Raw genomic sequence first — 26,089 nt, 5'->3', positions numbered from 1 at the left:
GTTTCCCAGTGCAGGTGATGGCACGGATGGCACAAAGACCTGCGTTAATAATCAAATTAAGTGCACGGCAGTGTGGGACCCTGGTGAAAGTGGGGTACAGGTCTCCTCGTGGCATAATGTCCCATGTGGACTGTCTGCTCCTCTGGTGAAACAGATCACTGTCAGGACTTTGTGTTACGCTGAAATTCTGTGAACTAACAGCAAGTCTTGAAGTCAGCTTCCTGGGAATTTGTGCATTCTGTTTTATGGGGGGGGGAGTTTCTAGCCCCTGTGGCTTATCAGTGTGGGTGGGCAATCCCGGCTGAGACAACAGAAATCAGAGCAGGTGGCTGAGTTGTCGAGTGATTAGGCTCACAGCGTTCAGCTTTGCTCAGTGCAGAATCTGGATTTATTCACTTATTTCAAGCGCAGAGTGCAAATGTCTCCCAGCTGGTGATCCCCTTCAAAGCTGTGAGGCATTTTAAACCCCCACAGAGAAAGAAGGCCCAGCTGTCTGCAGAGGGTGGTGGTGGATTTCAGGGGTGGAAGGAAGCTTGCCTGCCTCTGTCTGCTAGCGAGCCTGAACAGGCGTGGGTGGGAGGGGCACTTTCTGCAGCCGGAATTCTCCAGTTGGTGTTTTCAGTTTCCGGCTGTCATCTAGTCTTCATCCCTGGTCTTGTGGAAAAGTGGTTGCTGGGTGATTAACAACAGGGGGTGCTGGGGGGGGCAGGAACAGTTGCTTTCAAAGCCTTGTCCAGTTCATATTGTCCTGAAGCCAGACATTGTGTGGACACAGGCTGTTGCTCCGCACAGTGGAAGCTCAGAAGGTGACTGTGTGTGTCGGCGGGTGTTAGTGGCAGCAGGAGGGTGGCCAAAGTGATAAGGCCTGTCCAAGCCCCCGTGCTGCATCTTGTCATGGGAAGAGAGCCATGTTGGTGTTTCCACTGTGGTGCCTCACCCTGTTCTCAGCCCTCCTGAATATGGAGAGCTCCCTTTGTGGCTCCTGCAGGCAGCCCAAACTGGACGCTGGGAGCTCACACAGCCGCCAAGGGCTCCTGGTCAGGCCTTGGACAAGTCGGTGTGGGCTGCAAAGTCGCTTTGCCTTGCTCCAGTCCTTTGGCCACCCCACACAAGGTGGATTATTGGGGAACTGTGACATTTGGCTTGGGCCTGAGGCAAAGGCCAGTTGGCTTTCTGCCCGCAGCCCCCCCCCCACACACACACCCAGGGAAGGTACTCAGAGTACTGCTGCAAATCTCACTTTTGCCAGTGGGGGAGATATGAACAGAAGGGAAAGTCATTTTGCAGGTGTTTTGTAGCAGGAGGGGGGCAATTACACCTGGTGATGGCTGGGGGGGGGTTGTGGGGGTCCCATTCTGGGTGAGGAGATGGCTCTGTACATCAGCCTGTCTTTCACACATTCTTCTCTCTCTGTTTCTCTCTGTCTTTCCCCTCCTTTCCACATCCTTCCTGTAGAGCTACTTGGTAAGTCAAATGTTGCCATCCCAACTTCATCCAGGCAACCCTCAGCCCTCCGTGGCCTTTGCTTTACCTGCCTGTGAACCCATCCTTCCCTCCTTCCCTCCACTCAGCTCCGGTTGGGCTTGAGATGAAACAAAACATAAGAGGTGCAGGAGGTGGGGAGGAGGGTTAAGCTGAAGGGCCCCCTGAAGTTGTCAAGCAGGGTGAAGGGTGCTAGCGGGCCTCGTGGCAAGAATGGAGATACTACGTTCAGAGTGTTTGACGTTCATTATTTCAGTGCTCCCGTAAGGCCAGTCAGCATTGCGTATGGCCAGGCTGAGGCTGAGGAGGGGCGGCTTGCCTTGGGCCACCTGATCCATCCAAATCTGAGGCTTGAGAAATTGATCCCAAGCCACCTCTTTTCTCTTTCTGGTCTGCTGGCAAGGAAGGTTCCATGCTAGCCCAAACCCCAGACTAGCCCAGCCCCAGAGGCAGACTAGGCAAGCCCCTGATGTGCCAAAATCCCCATGCCTCCCTCCCTCCCCCTTACCTGCTGCCCTCCAGATGTTGCTGACTCTTGGCTGTGCAGGCAGGGGCAGATGGGACTTGTGAGCGAAAACATCTGGAGGGTGCCAGGCATGCAAAGCAGAAAAGTTCACCTCTTGATCGTTATTGTTATGCTGCCCAGCACACGATATAAGGGCTGGTGCCACAGAACTCCTTGTAGACACATGCACACACACAAATAAATGCCAAGTGTTGAGAGCATCAACCCTGGGCTTCACCTGACCTTGGAAACCCACTGTCTCTCAGCCTATCCTCCCTTACGATGCGATTGTAAAGCTGTGTTTTAAAGACAGTGCTCTGAGTGTCTTGGAAGAAGGCACTCAATACAAGAATAGAAGAAATCCCTTAGATTTTTGGTATAATTTTTAAGTTTAATATATGTTTTTAAATTGTATATTGGATGTTATATGTTGTGAACCGCCCAGAGAGCTTCGGCTATGGGGCGGTATAGAAATATAATAAATAAATAAATAAATAAATAGATGGAGTTGGAAAAATTGCATCCAAACCTGACCTCCCTGGGGTTGCAGAAAAGGTAAAACTGGTGTCTTTTCCTGAGCTGTAGCTTGGTGGTAGAGCAGCTGCGTTGTATACAGAAGGTCTCCCGTTCAATCTGCGTCATCTCCAGTTTAAAAAGGGCACCACCGCTACCCACCGCCTGCCTGCCTGCCTGCCTGCCTGAGACCCTGCAGAGCCATTGCCTGGCTTGGCAAGCCAGTGGCCTGCCTCCGTGTAGGACAGCTTCATATGTTCCACTGTAACTTTAAAAAGAGAAATCAAAAACCACATTCAAACAGCACACGCTTGTTGTTCAGCAGTTCAACACAAAACTGAAAAGCAGCTTGAATTCTTATACATACAGTCTGGGTCAATCTCTCTCTCTGGAGCAGCCTTCCTTAGCCTGGTGCCTGCCACACGTTTTGGACTACAGCTCCCATCATCCTCAGCCCTCTGCTCTGGAGGGACCATGCTGCTTGCTGGAGCTCATAGGAGCTGTATTCCAAAATATCTGGAGGGCACCAGCTTGGAGGAGGCCGCTCTGAAGGGGCCACACCTCAGCCAGCGGCTGGGTCTCGTGCAGAGGGAGACTGCATTTTCCATCTGCATGGACGTGTCACCATTTGCCTGGGTATTTAAGAGCCTGGGTGCTTTCAGTTAGGGTCCTAACACTTGATGAAGATGATGCAGGTCGAAAGCAACTTATCTCTCCTCTGGCCCAAGCAAAGGTGACCTTGTTTTGTGCCCCTTCTGCTCTCATCCACTAAGGCGGCCCTTAGGCTGCTGGGTGCCGTGCAGCCCACTGAGGTGCCTGCCCTTTTAGCCAGTTATTTGTTTAATAAAAGTGTATCCTACCTCCTCACCTTTGCGAACCTCAAAGGCATGTGCAATAGGACAGTCAGCTGAGCGCTGTGAGTCAGCTTTCATTTCAGGCCTTCTCAACACCATCACAGAGGCCCATTCCCATCTTGACATCCCTCTTTCTCTGGCTTCGTATGCTGCTCGGGCAAATGCTGAGGTCCACCCACCTTGAGCCCAAATCTCTCCCAGAACGCTTCTATCTCCATTTTAAAAGGCCAGTTCTGGCTTTTCCTTAGCATGATCATCAGCCTGGTTTGCACTTTAGTGCTAAACTTAGCCAGAGTTATTCAGGTCTGACAGGTTCCCTATTTCCTTCCTCAAGGAGGGCATCAGGATCTCAGCTTTAGCCCTTCAATATCCTGGGGCTGACTGTCTCACCGGCTTGCTATTCCTTGACTTTCTATAGCCATCAACCCTTCTTCCATCCTTCACCATTCCTCCCCACACTGGCAGTCCACCCGCCTGGCTTCTCCTCCTTTGCATGTGGGCTGCTGCTGCTGCAGGTGGCTTATCTGGATGGCAGCAGGGCCCATCGTGTAGTTGCCCCATGGTGGTCTTAGTGCTGGGATATGAAACTAAGCCTTTCATGGTGGGATCTGCACACACTGGGAATTGCTGCCGACACCTCTGTTTGGCATAGCCTGTGAGCCATCGGCAATTGTCAGCATGGATGGCTCTAGCGAAGCCTTGCTCTAAGGCTTCTCTTGGCTTCCATACTTTTGCAGAGCTTCTGAAGTCCATGTGCCTGGCTTTGTGTGTGCTTGAGTATTCCATCCACTCACCCCCCGATTGCTTCCAAGCAACTGAGTCACCCAAATTGAGCACTGCTGTAACTCTTAGGTCTGCACTTGGGATGATTTTGAGCTTTACATTTGGAATTATGGTGTTGGAATTGGGAATGGGTGGGTGTTGGAAAGAGATGGTGGTGAATCCAGCACAAACTGAGCAGGTGGAGGAAAAGGCAAGTTGCATCATGGGAACAGGGCAGTCCACCTCTTAACTCGGGCAGCTCCAAAGAACGTGTTCTATATGCAACCAGTGACACTGATCCAGTGCTGGGACTCTTCTTGCCAATAGCAAAGAGAATGGCCCTTGGCAGGGGGGTGGGAGGGTCCAAAACAGCAGAAAAGGACAGCTCTAGACACACATCTTCCCGCCTTTGCAGAGCTGAAGAGTCATGAACCAGCGTTTGGCCTCTTGTTGATTTGGCCCAACTTTATGGTTTCACCCAGAAAATTAAAATAAAATAAAATAAAATGCTGTATGGCAGGAGACCTCAGACTTCTCTAGCCATGACTGTGTTGGGTTTTCTTCTTCCAGCAACTCCCTTTGAGAAGGGAAATGTGTGTCTCATGTAGTATCTAGTTATTGCCAGCAGTATGATGGGTACTGTGTGACACACGGGGGAAGGCTCCCAGCCTTGAGAGTCAGCTGCGCAAAGGATTTACGTGAACCATGACAGTGGAGGGAGGAGCCCATGCGTGGTGGCAATGGAAGGGGAAGCAGGAACTGTGCAGCTCCTGCGCTTTGCAGAGATCACAGCGGGCTGGAAGGAAGAGGAGCAGACGCCTTCCCATGCTGAGAGCGGGGAGGCCGTCCCAGGCTGTGTCAGAGAACGGCATAGTAGAAGGTACAGTAGGGCCCCACTCATATGGCAGGTTAGGTTCCAGACCCCTGCCGAAAAGCGAAAACTGCTGAAAAGCGGATCGGCTGTAGCACGGGGGTCTGGAACCTAACCCGCTGATCGCGCCGGAGGAGGAGAAGATCAGCCGTCGGGCGCTACAGCTGTTCTTCCCCTCCTCTGGTGCAATCAGCTCCAGCGCGGGAGTCTGATTGCGCCAGAAGAGGAGATCAGCTGTAGCGCTCTACAGCTGATCTTCCCCTCCTCCGGCGAGATCAGCTGGGGAGCGGGCAGCTCTAGCCCCCCCTCTAGCTGATCGCCCCGCTGGTGCTGTATTAGCAGAATGCCAAAAAGCGGGCCACCGAGAAGCGGGGCCCTGCTGTACCAAGGCAGAGAGAGGAGAAAAAGGCAAAGTGGTGCTAAGATGGGGAAGAAAGTGTCCACTTCAAACTGAGAGGTCAAGAAGGGGAAATCTGGGAGGAAGGGGAGAGAAATGGGTGGGGAGTTTGGAACTTTGGAGGGAGCCAAAACAGGCGACTAAGCGGAGGAGTGAGATGGATGCTCCTCAAAATGTCTCGAGGGGGGGATAATTATGGCATTAGCCCCCCCCACACACACACACACTGCTTTCTGCAACTGGGGGCCTTGCAGCCAAATCAGATGTGGTTGCATGATGACCTCACTGACAGGTCAAATGAAGTCAGCTGATGGAGAATGCAAGAGAGGGCAATATAAACAGGGAGCTGGTCATTTTGCAAGCAGTCTTTAAACAGTGTTGAGAAGAAGGTGGTCAACTGTGCCAAACATGTTCCTGAAAAACAATGGAAGTTTTGACTCGGCCCTGTTTACAAATGTAGTTATTGTTTGTTTATTAAAATACTTATAAATTGCTTAATATTTAAAAATTCCAAAGCTGTGTGCACAGAATAAAACATACAAGATGTATTAAGCGATATAAAAATGACATAAAATTCAGTTGCATGCTTTCCACAGTGACCAGTAATATACTTGGCTGATATCATTACTCTAGGAGTGCTTGGGTGAACAGAAATGTCTATAGTTTATGCTGAAAACATAGAATTTTGGTTACTAAAATAACCTCCTGAAGGAGAAGAAATCCATCATCCCTGACGCTTGGCCATAAGGGCTGGACTGATGGAGTCCAACCACACTTGGAGGGTCCCAGATCCTTCTTGCAAGGGAAAAGGGTTAACTGTGGTCTTCATACTAATGTGCAGGTGCAGTTATGCCAGTGGTCTAAAATTTTATCCTAAGGATTAAGCTAGCAGTGGTTGTGCTTCCATCCATCATGAGCATCAAAACCAACATCATGGTTTGTCAATATTACAAATACTAGACAGAGTCAAATACCATTTATTTGTTTAAAAGTATTTTACCCTGCTCTTCAGCCAAAAAGGCTCACAGAATAGCTTATCGTTAAAAACACTGCAACAACACTTGGCTCACCATCTTGGGGGGTTGTTTCTTTGCAACGTTATGAATACAATGAAATATCTCTAATACAGGCCAGGGCACACATAATAGTTGCTTTTGGTTCTTGGGAGCTATTCAGTAATTTTGGCTATTGCTGCATTTAAACCAAACAGACGCTGATTTAACCAGACTTTAATTTCATGACAAAACAGTGGGACACTTTGGGGAGGGCGCTGCAGGCTCTCTGATGGAAATCTGTGGCTGCCAAGATTCCTGAAAAGAAAATCATGCCTTGGGAGGAGCCCTGTTTCTTCCTCTACTGCAGTCTTCCTTGAGGGGGTGTCCTCTGGGTGGTTTGAACTACAGCTCTAGCATAATATGCTATGCCAGGTGGGGCTGATGGGAGTTGTGGTCCAAAACATCTGGAGGATCTCAGGTTGGGAAAGTTGCTGCATGGCCACTTAGTCTTTGCTGTCTTCAGTAGAGACAACCAGTCATTGCTGATCTCATGAGACATCAGTTGCAACAGTAAAACCTAGGAAAGCTTGCTTGTTTTTAGACACTGGCATATTCTGTCTCAAGATGACCTCTTGATGCTTCAGAGGCTGCGCTGTTAACCTCAGTTAGCAAATACACAGCTGTGAGATGGCACATCTGTCCAGGGGCCACCTCCAGAAGTTTTAAGGCTAGGTCCGGGGACTGTTGGGTGAAGGGGAGGTGATGTCTCTGTCTCCCTATTGCTCTTGCAGGTAAAGGGGACCTGCAGCCTCAACTGGACAGCGCCCTCCAAGATGTCAATGACATGTACCTCCTCTTGGAAGAAACGGAGAAACAGGCTGTGCGCAAGGCACTCATCGAGGAACGAGGGCGGTTCTGCACCTTCACTGCTTACTTGCAGCCTGTGGTGGTATGTGCCCCTCACCTCCAACCCACCTCACTCACTATTCAGCTGCACAGTTTTGTGTTCAATGTTGAGTATACTGCGGGGGAAATGAGCCCACTATTTACAGTGCATTTTTATTTGCAAACATACAAACAAAATATCAACAGTCAGTCCCCATTCAGATTCACAATACAGACCAGAGATATTGATAGGTACTTAAAAGATTTCAAGCACAGGCTTATAGGAGAAAAAAAATGCATGAAATTGTATGTGCTAATTTATTTGTATAGAAGCAAACTTAGGCAGCTTTCAGAGAAAAAACAACCAAACCAACCCTGCCTCGTGCTGACTCTGAGCAATGGGATGTCAACAAGATTTTCTGGGACGGATATGCTCTTGCTCTTGTTCTCACATGTACATGTGCACGCCTCCTCTCCCACCTGAAGCGATACTTTTTAAAGGCCTCGTTAAACGATGGAAATTGCTTCCACAGGAGGCAGTGATGGCCACCAACTTGGATGGCTTGAAAAGATTAAACAGGTGTGTGGAGGAGGCGGCTCTCAAGCGCCACTAGCAATGATGGCCATGTTCTGCCTCCCTAGTGGGAGGCGATGTGCTTCTAAATGCCGGTTGCTGGAAACCACGGGTGAGGAGAGTGCTCCTGTGGCTGAGGTCCTGCTTGCGGGCTTCTTCCCACTTGGGCATCCATGTGTCGGGCTCTTCTAACGTTCTCATGTTGCACCCTTCACACTGCTAATCCGTATCCTTCCTTCATGTGCCCCTTCCTTCCTTTCTAAGGCTTCAGTCCTATGCGCAGTTTCTTGAGAGTAAGTCCTATTGAACTCGGACTTCTTTGTCGACTGAGGTAGGCAGGGTTGTTCTTTGTGTCCCCTGCCTCTTCTTTCCCTCACATGCAAACTCACCCCAAGGAGCCTGGTTGTACCTGCATATGGGGCAGGGACCCCTAAGAATTGGGGCTGTGAAGAAAAAATGGAAAACAGGAGAAAAACCAGGCACAAGGGAGAGGAAAGAGGCGTGGGAGGCCATCAAAGCCGTGCCTTTGTTCTCCTGCAGAGTTGACCCTGTTTCATAGAATCATAGAGTAGTAGAGTTGGAAGGGGCCTATAAGGCCATCAAGTCCAACCCCCTGCTCAATGCAGGAATCCAAATCAAAGCATCCCCGACAGATGGCTGTCCAGCTGCCTCTTGAAGGCCTCCAGTGTCGGAGAGCCCACTACCTCTCTAGGTAATTGGTTCCATTGTTGTATGGCTCTAACAGTTAGGAAGTTTTTCCTGATGTCCACTCGAAATCTGGCTTCCTGCAACTTGAGCCCATTATTCCGTGTCCTACACTCTGGGATGACCAAGAAGAGATCCTGGCTGTCCTCTGTATGACAACCTTTCATGTACTTGAAGATTTCTTGCATGAAAGTATTTTTCATGTATAATTTGTGTACCACAAACAAGATGAATCTGAGAACTCGGGTGCTGTGAGCAAGGAGCCAGAATGGGCAACGATTCTGGACAGGAAAAAGAGGGAGAAGGCAAGGGATGCCCTTGACTGACTTCATTTCCCTTTGCCATGAGATTCTTGCTGCTGCCAAGCACAGGTGGGCAGGTACTCGAGGAAAGTTCATCTGGCTGAGCCCTTTCTTTTGAGATGCTGTGGATGAGACTCTCTGCCTGCAATGCATGCCCTCTCTATTGTCAACAGCCTATGGACTCTCATCAGTAAACTTAGCCTTGCTGACTTCAGTTTGATCAGCCTTCTCCAACCTTCCAGATGTTTTGTACTACAACTCCCAAGTGCCCCAGCGGTTACCCATGCTTGCGGTAGTATCACCCAGGCTGATCTGCTAAGCTGCCTCTGGTGCCTCCTCCAAAAATCCAGACTTTTGTCTCCAGGACATTTATATAGGGGATGGAGACCGGCACCCCTGGTTGGGGAATTGTCACCACAGTCGTTCCCTTGTCTGCCTTTATGCTGAGCCCTCCCCAGGTTAAATGAGGCAAAAAGTGCCTTTGTGATGTGAGGATGGTTTAGTTGACGTTCTCTGTTGCCTCTGTTGCAGAATGGAGAGATCACCATGCTTGGAGAGATCACCCACCTGCAGGGCATCATTGATGATCTGGTGGTCCTGACAGCTGACCCCCACAAATTGCCATCAGCCAGTGAACAGGTGGGAAAGCCAAAAGGATGGAGCACTGGGAAGAGGTTAGAAAAGGATGTGTAGCTGTGGGGTATTTTGATTTAGGTATCTGTAACCCATTCTTCAAATCAAATTCCCAGAGAGGCTTCCAGTACAAAAATATAAAACAGTTAACAAGTTAAAATCAACGACAATATACAGAGCCCTACCACACTCGGGACCAGGATACCTGGAAGATCGTTTCTCCACTTATATACCCAGTCAGTAAGTGCCCTCTGCCAGCGAGGGCCTCTTGCAGATACCATCTTATCAGGAGGTCTGCTCCGCACAACATAGAGGAAGCAGACCTTTACTCTAGTGGCGCCCACACTCTGGAATTCCCTCCCCTTAAATATTAGGCAGGCACTGTCTGTGTCGTCTTCAGCGCCTGCTGAAGGCCTTTCCCTTTGAACGGAGGTCTATGCCCAGTCTGCACTGAAACTGTTGCTAAGATGTTTTTAATTCTTTTGTTGTTGTTGTTGTTCGCCTCCCTTGGCTCCTTTGGGAGGAAGGGCGTGATATACATTGAATAAATAACAATAACAGCAACAGCCATGAAAATCCAACAGCAACGCAAGCAAACCAAAAGAAAACATAGAAGGAAAAGTCAAAAGAGTTTTGCTGGATTTAAAGGAGGCCGCCCAGAACAGTGGCTCCAGAGAGGCTCAGTGGATGGCCCTTTGGATTAATTGCCCAATTAATTTATTGCAGCACACAGTTTGGGGATTACAGAACTAGTCCACCCACCCTCCAGCTTCAGGACACATGCCCAGATTGCCCAGCATCAAGCCTTTCACAGTGGCCGTCTCTAATTGAAGCCAAGGAGGGGTGATCCCAAAGGGAGGAATCAGAAGGCACATCCTGGGCTCCAAATGCTTTTTCTGCTGGGCACTAATTATTCCTTCACACCCACAGTGATGGAGAACCCTAACGTGACCCAAACCAGTAATGGCTGTGGGGCACCATGTACAAACATGTTTGTATATATATAACGTATGTGTTTTAAAGGTGTTTTTTTAAAGAAATGCAGCTTTAAAAGGGGTCATTGAGAGGAGTAAGACAGTACGGGGGTTAGATTGGCCAGTGGTCTCAAGGCAGCTTCAGATGCTCTTATTGGGGCATCGTGAGAACTCATTCCAAAGCCAGCCAACCTGGGATCGGTGAGCAGGAGAGTGGTCACCAATAACGTCTCTTTCTTTTTGAGAAAGTAGTCATCTCTCAGCCTCTGCTCTGATCAGAATGACAAATGAGACAAGACTTTGCACCCTGAAAAGTGCCACAAAACTATCTTTCATGTGGAATCTTTTGCAGGTGATCAAAGATTTGAAGGGCTCCGATTACAGCTGGTCATACCAGACCCCGCCGTCCTCTCCCAGCAGCTCTGGGTCCCGGAAGTCCAGCGTGTGCAGCAGGTACGTTTGGCGCAGCTGGTGGGGGTAGGGCTGCAGGAGGGAGCGTCACGAGAGCTGTGCAAGTTCCAGATGAGGCTGAGATCCCACTGCTGGAGCTCTGAACTCAGTGGATTCCTTCTGCACTAGAAGCCTTTACTGCACAGCTAAGGCCTTGATTTGAATTAGAACTAGACTTCCACACAGGAATGCCTTCCCCCATGGCCAAGATCCTTCTCTAATATCTATTCACAAGTTCCATTCAGTCCTTCTAATGCTCCTCTTTGCAGATTTCAACCATTTCAGTCCTTCCTGTTGATCGGGGGTAGACTCTGCTATGCCCTTTGAACTGGCTCTCTAAATTACATTCTCCATCTTTGGAGATGGCAGGTGTTGCCCCCACTCACCATATGCTCAGAGGCACATGTTACCAAATTCTTCCAAGCTACACAGGAAGTGGATTGGACTGTGAAAGACCAACCCAAATGGTGTTTGCATTTTGACAAATTTGTAGGGCAGTCCAGTATCTCGGAGAGAAGGTCAGGTCTCCTGCTCCCCTGGTGCATTCACCATAGCTGCCCAATTTCCCTGCTTTTTAAAGTTTGATAGAAATATCTGTGGGCTATAGGTACATTCTTAAACTGCAAGGTTTTTTGCCTATTAGTGAATCTTCTCACAGAGGCTTTAATGCTCGAGTTTCCCTTTTTCCCCTTCTTTTTTTCACAGCACTTTTTACAGTTGTTATGCTATTTAAGAAAAAAAATACAAGAGGAAATAACCTCTCCCCACTCCATGGAAAGACATGCTAGTAAATCCCACCTGTCCATGGGCTTTGTCTCTCCTGCACCCCCCTGCTACCCTTTAGCAGTGCTAACAGTTTGCAAGGTGCCCCCCATGGCTCAGTAGTCCTCACACATCCTCACCAAATGCCATTTGTCACTACTGCAGCATGGCACAGCCGGTAAATGCCAACACCCGCCTGTCCAGCGTCTCATCGCATGACTCTGGCTTCATCTCCCAGGATGCCATGTTCTCCAAGCCGCCTTCGCCAATGCCCTCAGACCTCACCAATCAGGTAAGCTCAATGTGGTGGCCACAACAGGCTGTGGAAAGGAAAGGGAAGGCCTGGGCAGAAAAGGCTCCCAGCCATGCCTGCAGAGCCCCTGAAGGGAAGTCAGTGGCCAAGTTTGAGGTACTGGTGGCCATAGGGCATGTGACAGGTGATGCACCCCTCGAGGGAGCTGCCATCTCCCGCTCTGCTCCAGTTCAACTGAGTTGCTCTCTACTCTGGTTCGTCCTTTCTACAAACAGGGCGAGGTGTCTGTCCACGTGCAGCACAAGACACCGGTGGGGGGGATGGATGGAAAGGGCCCATCAGTAAGCACAAGGGTAGGGGCTGGATGCGCCACTCCCCATTTTGAGGAAAGCGGGCTAGCTGGCTCTGGGAGAGTTGTTGGCTTCTTGCATGGGAATGGGAATAGCCTGTGGTTGTGAAGCCCCAGGAACTGACAGCATCAGTTCTCCAGGAGTGATGGACAACCTCTGTGTATGTGTGAGGGCCTCAGCTCTGGGGGATGTTTGACTATATGGGGGGTACATGGCAAGATCTTGGCTCATCTCCTGCTTTGGGCAAAGTGGTCTCTCTCAGCCTGCAAAACTAGGCAAATAATGGCTTCATTCTCCATCACAGGGGTTGCCTGGAGGAGGATGGAATGTAGTAGGCACCTCTCCTGCCCACCCTGGTGCCTTCAACATGCTTTGGACTGCATCTCTTGTCAGCCCCAACATCACATGCCCATGCCGGCTGGGGCTGTTGGGAGTTGTTGCTCAAAACCATCTGGAGGGTGCCAGTTTGGCGAAGGCTGTACCAAAGCATGGATTGCTGAATTCCACCATCAAGGATGCAACCGTCACTCAGATTCTCTTTCCCATTTTTTTGTGCGAAAAGCAAATGGGTCTTTCCTTGGGGCTTGTGCAGGAAATGCTGCATGGGGTTTTTATCTAAGACTTGCAGAGCATTTGTTTATGGAGCTGCCTTGAAATGAGTCTAACAAAAGCAGGTTAGGGAAAAAAACTATACAATAAAGTAAAATATCTCATGGAGGCTCAAGCTGAATGGTTGTCCTGTGGGCAGGAAGGGTGGGTGCCCTGATTTGAGGTCTGCAAAGTTTGGGACATTCCTCTGGCTTCGTAGGTGCTTTGTTTCTGTATCTTGAACGGGGGCTTTTCCTCAAGCTTCTCAGCTCCCTGCACCTTACGTTCCCCTTGCACTTGTGTGGGGCTTCCTCCTCTTCCCTGCCAAAACGTTATCTCAGGGGACTGGAAGTGCAAATCCCATGTGGTCCTGAGCTTTCCGTGAGCAAAACCAGCTGCTCTGCGCTTGAGTCGGGTTGTCTCTCTCTCTCTCTCTCTCTCTCTCTCTCTCTCTCTCTCTCTCTCTCCCTCCCTCCCCCCTCCCTCTCCCTCTCCCTGCTGCTTGTCCCCCATCAGCTGCATAACCAATTTTCTTCTCTCTCATATGTCTGTTTTGTTCCTGCTGATCTTTGGACTGGGCATGGCAGAAATCCTCCAGCTCCGCATCGTCCGAAGCCTCAGAAACCTGCCAGTCTGTTAGTGAATGCAACTCCCCAACCTCGGTTAGTTCTAGTTCTCCTACAGGGGCATGGTCTGGCGGCCAAAAGGTGAAGCGTGAATCAATAACATCCTCCTCCCTTCACCCCATCTCACACCCAGGACCCTGGGGCCATCCCCACCCCATGGAGTGGCTGATGCACTGCAGGGCTTTAGCATGCCATAAACCTCTAAGGAAATGGACCCCCCTCCCTCCTGCACTAGCTGCTGCCTCCTCCTTCTCCATCATTTCTGCTCCTGAATCCTGTCCCCACTCCTTTGTTGGCTGGCTTTGGGCGCTTTTGGGGTGGGGTTTTTTGGTACTGGCTTGATGATCTGGTGTGATTCTGGCTTCCTCTGCAGCTCTGCCCAGTGGGTTGCTGTGAGCCTCCCCCTTCCACCATGCAGGTTGGCTGGGTGTGCAGCAATCACGTTTGGGCTCTGGGTCCTTCTTCACCATGGTTTCTTACTATGTTTCAGTGGAAATCTCTGCATGTAGCTCATGTGGCCAGGACTGAAGGAAGCTCCAGAAGAAGCCTTAGCTTGGTGTGTATATTGTGGTGTGTCCATTCCCAGACCCTTGACCAAGGGAGGCATCTGCTCTGTGGCCAGAGCAGGAGCCTTCCTGCACTCCATTGGCTCTGGACAGATGTGTTCCCAGCCCACCCGCCGGGAACCTAGAGATCCCCCTGTGGAAGGCAAAGGAGGCAACGAGTACTTTCTAGAGGATCCTGTGGACGTTGCTCAGGAGTAAGAGCCTCAGCTCTTGCGGTTCCATTCAGGCTTTTTTCTGCACCATCCACATGTTCTTTGTGTGAACCCAGCAAAGGGTTGTAGCTCAGTGGTAGCGTCTTGCATGCAGAAGGTCCGAGGCTCACTCCCCTCCAGTCTCAAACTCTGGAGAGCCACTGCCAGCCAGCGTAGAGGGCCAGGGCAGTGTGGTGGTGGCCCCACCAGCCGGATCAGACCCAATGAGCCATCTGAACTCCATTGCAAAGGAGCCTCTTCCTCCCCTAGGGCACTGCTATTGCGTGCAGATTGAAGTGCTCCAGAAATGACCCTTCGGCACACAAGAGGGAGAAGCGGCACCTTTGCAAGGTCAGGAAAAGTCACTTTTGCAAGCTGTCTTCCTCCCATCGCTATCTGCTCTTCAAAGTTAGGTTTCTGAGAAGCAGAGACAGCCCCTTGGGCGGTGTGTGTGTGCGTGTCGGGTCTGCGTGCTTGTCTATGTGTGGGTGTGTCCATCCCACGTTATTATTATTATTATTATTATTATTATTAATAATAATAATAATAAATTATTATTTTTTTTACAATAATTTTTATTCAAATTTTCATAAAACATACAAAACAAAATCATAAAACATTCAAAGACAAAAAACAAAACAAAACAAAAATGATTAAACAAAAAAATAAAATGTTGACTTCCCATTTGTCGCAGATCAGTTGTAGGTCTACAATATATAACAATCCTGTCTCTTAAATCATATTATAAAATCACTTTCCTCCAGTAGTTATCTTAATTAATCATCAAATCTCATAAACATTACTTTATTCTTTCCACAAAAAGTCAAAGAGAGGTTTCAGTTCTTTAAGAAATATATCTATCAATTTTTCTCCAAATAAACATGTCGATTAATCCATCTCGTTAATAATAATAATAATCTTATTGTCATAACCATAATCCAAATAAACATATTGATTAATCCATCTCATCAAAATCTGTTAAGTCCAATAATTTCAATAGCCATTATTCCATTATCCATATTAATTCCATCTTCCATCTTCAATAGTCCTGTTAAGTCCAGTAATTTCAGTGTCCAATCTTCCATTATCAGTATTCCATAATAATCTTGCTGTCATAGCCATAGTCATATAATAAGAGTCTGATGGGAATTTCCTCTATCCCAAATATTTTCTTGCCATCCATTCCGAATAAGTTGTTGAAATATTGTTGTAAAGTCATATCTCTGTTCTTCTTTTTTACAAAATGCACTGGCTCATCTCTTGAGAGTTTTTTCATTGTCACATGGCTGCAGTTAATTCCATAGATTTTCTCTATATCAAGCTCCATCACGTCATTCCAGTCCAGAAGATTATCCAAGCCATTGATAACTTTATCTCTAATATCTTCATTAATTTCTTCAGAGATAACGTTAAATTCCAAACAGTAGATTTTATTTCTAATATCCATAAACTCCAGATCTTTTTCCAATTCCACATTTGTTCCAATCTCCAGGGCTTGTATCTTCCCTTTATTTTTTCTTTTCTCATCTCTGATCTCATTCTCCTCTCTCACAGGATCCCCTATTTCTTTAAGCTCCTGCGTCATTTTGCTCAATTCCATTTTCAGCTCCTTACTGGCCTGTCGCAGGGTTTGTTTCGTTATCTCAATCTCATCCATTATTTTCTGAAACATAATTACTTCCAGATTCTCAGCCACTTTCTTGATTGCCATTTTTAAAACCACGAAAACAAAACAAAACAAAAATAAAGAAGAACCACTTCTTATTTCAGCAACAATTGGGTTAATATTCCAGGCTTGATGACATCACAGTATAAACAGAGCAGCCTGCCTTATCTCTCTATGTTCAAGAACACAAAACAAATTTAGTTCCCAGCATCAAAACAGTTAGTGGCGTCGTGAAGAAGCAGATTCATCAAAATAAAATAGACCAAAAAGAGAATAGTCCCAGACAATATAATGTTCCTCGGAATAGAAATCCCTCTTCTGTTTATATCTTTAGAATGCACTTCTAGGACAGCTTTTTGCAATAGAAACAGAGATAAGCTGTTAATTTCGTGAATAACAGAGAAGAGTTATAGCTCACCCAGAAGTTCTTTAAAGCTGATTCATTTGACAAATCTCTTTTTGCTGCAACAATTTAAACCAAGTAAAAAAAAGAATAGAAAGAAGGGTGCTTGCCTGTTAGTCCGTTTTCTCTTTGAAGAAAAGATAAACGTATCGCATTAATCAGATAGAGCTTGTTCGGAAGTCCGTCCGGCATTGCTGGCTGGACCTTTTCTCATAAATTAATGAAATCCAGTCCTCCCAACAAAAACAGGCTTTTGAGGTTGATCTCTACGTTTCTCCCTGCCTGGGAGAAATTTCATCAGTCAAAAAAAAATGTTCTGACTGATTTATATCTGAATAAGCTTCTTTTGAGGCGGGAGCCCGTCTCAAAAGCAGGCACAAGCGAAGTCACCCTTCCCGGAAGTCAAAATTTGAATAAAAATTATTGTAAAAAAAAAAAAAGAAAATATTGCTGAGCCCAGTTGGGAGGCGGTGCTGGCTGTTCCCTTGGGTCTCCGTCCCCCGTCTCTCCCCCCCCCCAGTCATGGAAGGGTTCAGAGTTTCCTTTTGGTTTCAATTTAAAGAGAAGTCAAAGTTTCAAGAGAAATCTCTCTTCTTTGATGGCTTTGTTTGTAAGCCACACCTCAGGTTTATCTATGCTGTCCTGTGCTCTGGAGGAGGCCAAAAGGCACTTTGTCCGCCTTTCCCACAGCATTGTGGAAATGCAAGAACAAGGGGGCCACATTTTAGGCAGCTTTCAGCCCCTGCACCTGTCGTTTCAGAAATTCCTTGTCCCTGGAGAGAAGCAGCTGGGAAGAGTTGAGAGGAGATCTCTCTCTCTCTCAGTGAGGACTGGCAGGAGTTGAAGTATAGGAAGGGATTGCCAAACTGAAGCCAGCTCTTTGGGAAATGTGCCTGTTGAGCTTGCTGCCATTGCCAAGGTATTCCTCAAATGCAAAAACAGCTCTGAGCCTTTGGAAGAGGCTGGGTCAGCCTTAGGCACTTGCGTGACTCAACTCCCCCCCACACACTCCTCTGGCTTGCAGGGCTGTAGCTGCAAATACCTGCATCCAGGGCCCCTTGCGCTCTGCTTCCTGCCCCCCTGAGACTGGCAGAGGCTCAACCCTACCTCCCTTCGGGAAGGAAAGTCCCCACTCAGGGATCACGTGGCAGTGAGGCCAGCCTTCCACACCATGTCCACGCACCGGATCTTCTGTGGCATTGCAGCCTCTAGGGCTGAATGTCCCAAGCTCAGCAAAATCTTACAGCTCTCTCCTTTGCCTATGAAAGAAGATCAAAGTTTCTTGCCAGCAAATTATGCTTAAAATTTAGTGGCGAGCATTGGGAATTTCAGAATATGGGGTATTTCCCCTCAGCTGACCCACCTGCCTACCCCATCCTCAAGTCTGCAGCCTGAGTTGGGGCAGGATCTCTCTCTCCCACGCTTTCCCACTTAGGGCGTCAATGTGGACAACCCTGGGAAGTCCATGAGCTCACTGAGCTTAGGCCATCTGCATCGCTGCTCTGCCCTAGAAGGTAGTTGCAAGGATCACACAGAACTGAATGTGGTGCATTTTGAGCACTCAGTATTTATATAGCATTTTCCCTAAGAAGCATTATTTGTTATTAATTATTAGAATTTATTACCCACCCTCCACCCAAAGGTCCCAGGGCAGATTACAACAGTTTTAGAACACATAATTGAAAAGTTAAAAGCAACCTAAACAAACTAAGATGCATTTGCCTGGCTTTTCAACAGTGTTTGATCAGATCACAAAGCAAGAAAATTGAGATTCCAGCAGGAGAATACTCTACACTCTACTGCAATGTCATCCTATGCGTCAGTCTTTCTGGGGGTGGTACAAATTGTTGGAGGCATGATGTAGCATGATTGACAGCTGTTTCAAGCTGCTGGAGAGAGAACCCATTATTTTTAAAAGGAGCAAGACAGTTAATTGCACTACTTGGGAACTCCTGGTCTGGAATTTAAACATTTTCTTGTGTCTCTGTTGCAAGCATTTTAGTCAGAAAGTGAAGTGCACAGTTGTGAGCCCAACAAAACAAAATGGTTGCAGGGCCATTTTGTGATTGCCATGATCTTCTGGTCCTTGCCCTGGGGTGGCCCTCTCGCCAGTCACTCCATCCAGCTCCCACCTTGCCCCATCTCCTTCTTTCCAGATGCATTCTGCCATCTCTTCCCTGCTCCATGTTCACCTCTCTTTGCAATGCTGCGTCTGGTGTTGCGGGCCCAACTGGGCTGTCCTACCAAGTTTCTCTTGGATTTTGCAGGATTGGTCTAAAGCCAACCTCTACGAGCAGCCAGTGGGAAATACACTACAGCGAAGAAGAGACCGCATCGAGCATCTCCGTGAGGCAGAGATGAGCTCCACCACCACCCTGGTGTATCCGGGAGTTAGCTTGGAGGAAGGGCCCAGGCCTCGCATGTCCCCAGCCTCTATCGCTGCCAAGGTACCACCAGGGTCAGGGTGGAAATGGAGGGGGGGGCTTGTTGGACTAGGGTGGGGCCTGGCTCTGACTTTTGCAAGCTCTGTGTTGAGGCTCAAGTGGAACTTGCCTCAACAAGGTCTGCAGGGCTCAATGTGCAGTGGGCTCTGTGGTGAAGTGTTGGCTTCCGTCTGCAAAAGTGCTGCCTTTTGAGCCTCCATAGTTCTGTGCATATCATTTGCTTCTCTGTCAGTTGAACTTTCAGGCTCCAGCAATAAAACAGGCTCCAGGAATCAATTGTTACAAATTTGAAAGAGTGATCTGATGAAAGCAAAATACCCCAGCTCCAAAATGCTAATGACCAATAGTAGAAGAAATAATAAAGATAATTGTACGTGATATCCAAGTGACAAAGCACTAACCTGATTACTTTAAAGTGAGTCCCCAACTAAATATATCTATATTCAGGAAGAACACAATGTAGCTAAAAAAAGTCTGCTGAATGAATGAATCAGGGTGGATCTAAATGTTCTGCAAAACCCCCAGAGTCAAAGAGCTTCCAAGCAGTGGGAAGGGGACGTGCCCCACCTTGGGGAAGCAGCAGCTGGGGGCAGAGGGGATGCCCACCACTCTCCCTCTGAAATCCGCCCTGTGGCTGCATCCCTGCTTCAGTCGCTCTTCTGCAGCTCTTTGGGGGAGACCTAGGGCTCAGTGCACATCTAGCTCCAGGAGGAGGTTTATCCTTGGGTGATTGCAGAAAGGAATTTCAGGGCAACAGAGGGAGCTCTCCCTGAGAACTATTTTGTGACTGGTGGGCTTTGCTCATATCACATGTGAAAAATGGCATGCCCTGGGTGCCCAGCAGTTCAATGGCTCGTGCCTGTTGCATACTTGATGCGTTTGGTGTGGCAGAGATGACATGGGTCTGCCAGTGGGCCACAGCCACAGAAGGAGTGAGGGCTGGCACTGCAGCTTAGTGCCATTCTCCTCTTGGCTTCTGTCCACACAGCCCCCCACCTCAGCAGCCCTCCTTGTTTTCGTCTTCCTCACACTCTGTGCAAAATAAATCAAAATCCTTTAGGAATCTTCTCTAGGAAGAGTTATACATTACAAGGGGGTCCCCCCCATTCCCCTTGTACAGCTAATGCTGTGCATGCAGAATGGGGGCACTTCACGCAGGCCAGCTCCCCCCCCCCGGCCACCAGCTGACTCTCTCCTACAAGTGTTGTGTTCATGGCCAACATGGTTTTGGGAAGGAGAGGACATGTTGTTCTCCCCTTCCTCCTGAGCTCCTCTTGTTTGCTTACCTTCCGCAATGGCTACTGCTCTTTGGGCAGAGGATCTCTGCAGAATTGCACAGAGCTTTTGACAGGCCCAGGTCAGCCGTATCAGCCCTGTTGCATTGAGACCTGCTCCTCACGCTCCCATCCCATTCTGTCTCTCTACCACCAGCATGGGGAGGAGGTGTCCCCTGCTGCCAGTGACCTGGCGATGGTGCTGACCCGTGGCTTGAGCCTGGAGCACCAGAAGAGTAGCCGGGACTCACTGCAATACTCCAGCGGCTACAGCACCCAGACCACCACGCCCTCCTGCTCTGAGGACACCATCCCCTCGCAAGGTATCCATGCTGCTGCATCCTGAGGTCCAGGGGATGTGGGCAACTGTTGGAGCTGAATAGTATCCAGAGGGCAAGAGTCAGAGCACAAGAAAAAATCTGTGGGCTGTACAGAATGCCTGGCACAGGAGGGGGGAAGGGGGAAGGCAGGAGTAGAGGAATTTATGTTAGAAAGGGCTAGTGATAGCAGGGGGTGGGGGAAGCAATACCATTGATAAAATTATTGCTGGATTGGAAAAAGGTGTTTGCCCTTTCACAGGCAAACTTTTCTTATTGCTCCTGGTTTGTTTGGAGAGAACTGTCCTACGTGCCCGGGGTCTGGCAGCACAATAAGACAGACTGTGGCTTGTTTCCTCCAGAGCATGAGAACTTTTCAGCCATGTGCACCACCCTATTGTGCTTTCCCATAAAACCATAGTTTGTTTTTAGCTATGGTTTAATGTGATATGCAAACTGAACCATCATTGCCTTTTTAATTGGCGAGTACCCAGACAAACAAGATGCCTCAGAATTCAATAAACACAAGAAGATTGGCATGATCTGCCAGGAGCATCTGTTGCACAAGACCAATCATTTTTGGCCAAGTACAGTTCAATACAGTGGGGCTTTGTGTAGCCAAAGTTCTGCATGAGTCTGAATCTGTGTTCTGGAAAAATTACAGCATTGCCTTGTGAAACTTTCTGCCACTTTATACGTTCCATTATTTTTTTCTATGTTGCTCTGTTTTATTATAGACTGTAACTGGTCTATAGTGGTAGAAAGAGCCACAAGGCAACTATGATTTTAAAAAATATATAAACTTTTATTGTATATTTTCTCCAAGTCCATTTGATTGCCTGGGTTAAATTATGAAGGGGCTACAGCTGACCTGCACACCACCTGTGTCTTTTTGTAGTGCGGGGGTGAGTGCTCAGCGTGCCGTGGGGTGGGAGTGTCTGGTGCATGTGGTGCACTGCTGGCTGCTCAGCTGATCCCAGCCCTGTCCACCTGTCACCTCCTTCTCAGGCTCAGATTACGACTGCTATTCAGTGAACGGTGATGCTGAAGGGGAGGCCCAGGGCGAATTTGACAAATCTTCAACCATCCCTCGCAATAGCAACATTGCCCAGAATTACCGGCGCATGATCCAGACCAAGCGACCAGCTTCTACAGCTGGCCTGCCCACTGGTGCCACGCCAGGAGTGGCCACCATTCGCCGCACCCCATCCACTAAGCCCACAGTACGCCGAACCCTCTCCAATGCTGGTCCTATTCCCATCAGACCCCCCATCGTCCCTGTCAAGACTCCCACCGTGCCAGACTCCCCTGATACCACCAGCTGCACCCGGGTGGGCAGTGAGGAGTGTGTCTTCTATGCTGATGATGCCTCACCAAGCGCCATGGACTTCTCCAAATCCTCGCCAAAGAGGCTGAGCTTGCCCAACACTGCCTGGGGCAGCAATGTCATGGAGATCTCAGTGTGTGCAGGGGCTGGGAAACAGCTCTCCACCGAGGAGGAAGAGCAGCAGCTGGCAGCCAACCGGCACAGCCTGGTGGAGAAGATTGGTGAGCTGGTGGCCAGTGCCCATGCCCTTGGTGAGGGCCAGTTTCCCTTCCCCACAGTGCTGTCTGTCCTCGGTCCTGGACAAGTGATGCCCGCTCCTCCCCCTGCAGCCTCCAGCGACCCGCCTGCAGAGGATATGCTGGTAGCCATTCGGCGTGGGGTGCGCCTGCGCAGGACCATCACCAATGACAGGTCGGCGCCGCGGTTTTTGTGATGCAGTCTTACCAGCTGCCTACTCACTGCATATTCTGCGGTCAGAGAGCAACAGTGGAGTCACGGCTGAACCAGGAGAAATGGAAGAGAATTAACAAAACCACAAAAGGCAAAGCCACTTTCGGGAGATAGTGTCAGAGTCTAGATTTAAAAGACCAAACTCAATGCCTTCGCTAACAAACCCACAAGGGCACAGCCTAGCACAGAACTGGTTTTGGAGCCTATTTTCTATGTTGCTTTTCATCTGCTGCCCTGCCAGGTTCCCTTTCCCTTCTGCGCCTTCCTTATTCCTCTCCTGTAGGCATCCGCTGTTGCCACCACCATGCTGGAGGCCATCTCTGCGATAGGTTTGTCGGGGAGGAGTGAAAATCTGGATCGAGCCGCTACAGTCTTCTTAGGGGAAACAACACACACAACCACATGGCAATGAAATGGAGGCTGTCCTTTCTAAAAAGAGCTCTCATCTCCTCTGGACAGAAAAGGCACTATGAGTCCTGTGCGGCACCTCTCCCCTCCCCCTTTCTTCGTCTCTCTTTTGTGCCAGTTCTTTTCTATTTGCCATCTGTTTGTATCAGCTACTTCACGCAAGACTTTACAAGCATTTACACCGATATAAACAGTCCCAGAAAGCCCATTCCTGTTCCCAGATGGGTCCTTGCGCATCAAGGGCGTGCAAGCAGCAGTGAACGGGAGACCCACAGGCCTGTGTCACGTGGGAGGACTTTGTGCTTCCTAACCAAGGGCACCATCCCCCGTGAGACGCTTAGTCACAGCCACGGACCTTGGTTGGCTTCACGATCACTTCCTGACCCAAAGTTCATTGGTAGCATCGGTAGAGAGGCCAAGGTTGGGCTGCCACTGACTTGCCCTCAGTGCCACTTTGGTGCCAGGCTAGAAGGTTTTGATATAGCAATAGCATCCCAGGGAGGGGAGGAGGGGCCGCAATGGAAAAGCAAAGTAGGTATGGGGAGGACGGCTACAGGGGTGAAGTCATAGGGCAAGAGGCCCCTGTGTGGATGGAAGGAGAGGGCCTTAGTGGATTTTGCAAGCAGGGTGCAAAATCCAAGGGTGTCCACTCTGGTATTCTGCTACAGCCAACTGGCGAAGCAAAAATTTATCAAACAGAAGCGCAGACGTTCTGGAATATTAGTGCAGCTAAAAATGCTGTCACACTGCATGGTGGAGCAGCTGCAGAAACCCCCCCCCCTTCAACTCTTGGCATAGGATTAGGCTCAATCTCTGACCCTGGAGACCCTACTGACAGGCAGCGTGCGCAAGAGTCAGTCAGGGTTATCGGGTCCAATGTTCCTGTTCCAGGTTAACATGTTGTGGGCGGGTATGAACATGGCTAGGACTACACTGAAGTGTGCACATGTGTGTGTGGGGGGCTCGTCTGAATATTATTTGACAGCATCAGAAAGCACCCCCTTTTGCCAGTATGTGGTGGATACTTTGAAAGGGGTCAAAAGCATGTGCAGAGTGAGGGCAATCATCAGTTCAATCGGCTGACAAATAGGGCAGGCCCAAGAAGCACAGTCCTCACTCTTGGTTGGTTAGTTTACCTTCAGTGACACTGCTGCCTACCCAGTCAGCTCTGGTATATGTCAGTCTCATCCCATGCATTATGTGATTCCCTGACTGGTCCTGGAAACCTTGTCTTTGTTCATTCTGAAGAGAAAAGAGTTGCAACAGCCCAGAGGGAAAGCAATGGCAACAGACATGCCTTTTAAAAAGGGAACAGGAAGGGGATTTGGGCATCCAAATCTAAAGGGGGGACCTTTGGATACACCTTTAGGTACACCTGCGTCATCTAGCTTAGGCGTGAAATGGGCATGACTTGAACATAGTGTAATTCAGCCTTTTCCCACCTGGTGCCCTCCAGATGTTGGACTGCACCTCCCATGCGTCCCTGGCATCATGCAGTCATGCCGGCTTGGCTCCAGGTTGGGGAATGCTAGCGTAACCACATCCACATTTCTGACTGCAAAAAAGAGGCCCAGAGCTAGGGAACTTGAGACCCGCTAGATGTTGTCAGACTGTAACTCCCATCAGCCTCAGGTCATGGTGATGGGAGTTGGAGTCCAGCAATATCTGGAAGACCACAGACTTTCACCAGCCAGTTTAGGGCAAGTAGCCATGTGGCCAGAGTACCACACACAACTTGGCCCTGAACAGTTTGCCTCACCAGTCACAAGCAGTTTTGTTTGCTTCCACCACCCCCCCCAAAATGTAGGGAGCAGAAGGACGCTTACTCTTCGCCATCTGATCTTCTATCTCCCATGTGATAGGGGGTTGGACTTGATGGCCTTATAGGCCCCTTCCAATTCTACTATTCTATGATTGTGCTCAGCCTCATGTTGCCCGACAAAGTCTAGTTGGCAAATGGAAGTGATGTTGGGGAACGGGGCAGTCCTGAAAAGAAAGTGATGGGAAAGTGAATGTTTGGGAACTAAGATGGCCTAAGGCAAGGGAAGAGGAGGGGGAGGCCGTGGCCTTTTTCTGTGCTTGGCTAGTGAGGGACCAACAGCCTTCAACTTGCTCAAGAAATGAGAGCGTGGAGGGGCTGGCGCAGAACTATGACACAGGCCCTGCTCAGTAACCTCCATCTTTTGATCTCGTGCTGGGCTCGAGGATAAGCAGCTTTACGCCATATCGTGCTTTCCTCTCCTACGATTATGAGCAGACAGGTAACCCTAAATGGGAAAGATGTCGCATGTGTACAGCTAAAGCAGAGAGGAAGACCCTGCAGCACATTCAGTGGCTTCCTGTGTTTTGGACTTGCCATGGATTCCCGAGTGCACCAAAGCAGAAACGCAAAGACACTTGTGACTATTGCTTGTGGTGAGAATTCCAGAGGAACACTGCAGAACGGTGGAGACTAAGCTGTGAGTTTAGTTACACCTAGACCTAAGGCAGAGCTGTGTAGGGTGGAGAGTGTCAAGAAAAATGTGGTTTCTTGGGATAGAGGCAGAAAATACACGAGGCTGCCAAACAAGGTCCGTGAGAAGTGAAGAGGATGGGGAGGGGGAGCATAACAGCCTTGAAGCTGCTCTTTACCCAGAGGCCTCTGCAAAAGCACAGCTGGCGCCTGCTCACTCTTCCTGGCTCTCCCCCACCCTCCATGTCCCCATTAGACCCTGCAAAGCACAGCACAGCCAGGCTCCATGTTGTACATACTGTAGTGCCACAGCAGAGTCCCTTCCACCTCCATCATCCTTTGCCCACGTCGCTCTCTGTGCGCTTTGTTTGTGTCACGTTGTAACCTGTCTTACTCTCATACTGTTGTAGGAATAACAATTTAGTTCTAACCAACCAGCCCTTCGGTGGGTCCCATGCCTCCCTGTCATGACCAGAAATTACAACAGTGACAATGCGTGACAAATGTATGCAATTTGCTTTTTATTTTTTGTACAGAGAAAAAACTCCTTTGAAATGTCTCTCTCAGCTGACGTTAACTATTCTGGTGCTGTTACCTTGCTTTTTTTCCCTTCTAATTTATTTTCCCTGCCCGTTCTAGCAGTCCCCTCTGTCCCGCTGCTGTCTTTCATTCTTAAAAATAATTGTCCTATCCCTTCTTCCTTCATTTGAAATAGTCACTGCTACAAGTAACGAATGCACTGTGAAGATTCCAGTATTAATAAAAGTTGTACTGTAATTAATACAAATGGCTCCTCCTCCTCCCTTGTTTCTTGAACTCGCCCTTTCCTCCCATCAGGCATTATTGGATTGACTGATTTATAAGATTTGTGTCACCCTCTTGCAACTCTTTTAAAAAAAACTTTAAAAGCAATACAGAACAATCAGTAAAATGATTGGCTCCTCAACAAAATGTTGGGTGCCTTCAACAAGTGGTTTTTCTGCCCCACTCTCCAGGAATTGCCTCCAACCACACCACCACATGGACGTTACTTTACCACAGTTGCCCCCTTTATTTCAATTCTGAATTTCTGGTTACAGAACTGGAAAAATAACACGTGTATTTGTTCAA

The 26,089-nt window shown here is 48.8% G+C and overlaps 1 protein-coding gene across 6 annotated transcripts in view; it reads left to right on the top strand.

The window, feature by feature from the left end:
• Nucleotides 1-25,765, top strand: part of MTSS2 (MTSS I-BAR domain containing 2) — a 79,591-nt gene extending 53,826 nt beyond the window's left edge. For 2 of the 6 annotated variants that reach the window (XM_061593817.1, XM_061593822.1), the window contains 10 exons: nt 7,171-7,328; nt 9,377-9,484; nt 10,805-10,905; nt 11,830-11,956; nt 13,443-13,517; nt 13,972-14,037; nt 14,509-14,589; nt 18,575-18,754; nt 20,183-20,348; nt 21,351-25,765. In XM_061593817.1, coding sequence (XP_061449801.1) covers nt 7,171-7,328; nt 9,377-9,484; nt 10,805-10,905; nt 11,830-11,956; nt 13,443-13,517; nt 13,972-14,037; nt 14,509-14,589; nt 18,575-18,754; nt 20,183-20,348; nt 21,351-22,102 — 1,814 coding nt within the window. In that variant the 3' untranslated portion in view covers nt 22,103-25,765. The remainder of the gene's footprint in view (nt 1-7,170; nt 7,329-9,376; nt 9,485-10,804; nt 10,906-11,829; nt 11,957-13,442; nt 13,518-13,971; nt 14,038-14,508; nt 14,590-18,574; nt 18,755-20,182; nt 20,349-21,350) is intronic. The other 4 variants (XM_061593818.1, XM_061593819.1, XM_061593820.1 and 1 more) reach the window with 4 other exon arrangements.
• The last annotated feature ends 324 nt before the right edge of the window (nt 25,766-26,089 follow it).

Source organism: Rhineura floridana, chromosome 13, assembly GCF_030035675.1.
Source record: "Rhineura floridana isolate rRhiFlo1 chromosome 13, rRhiFlo1.hap2, whole genome shotgun sequence".
Lineage (NCBI taxonomy): Eukaryota > Metazoa > Chordata > Lepidosauria > Squamata > Rhineuridae > Rhineura > Rhineura floridana.
Note: the sequence above shows the minus strand (reverse complement) of the source record. Positions and strands in the feature narration are given on the sequence as shown.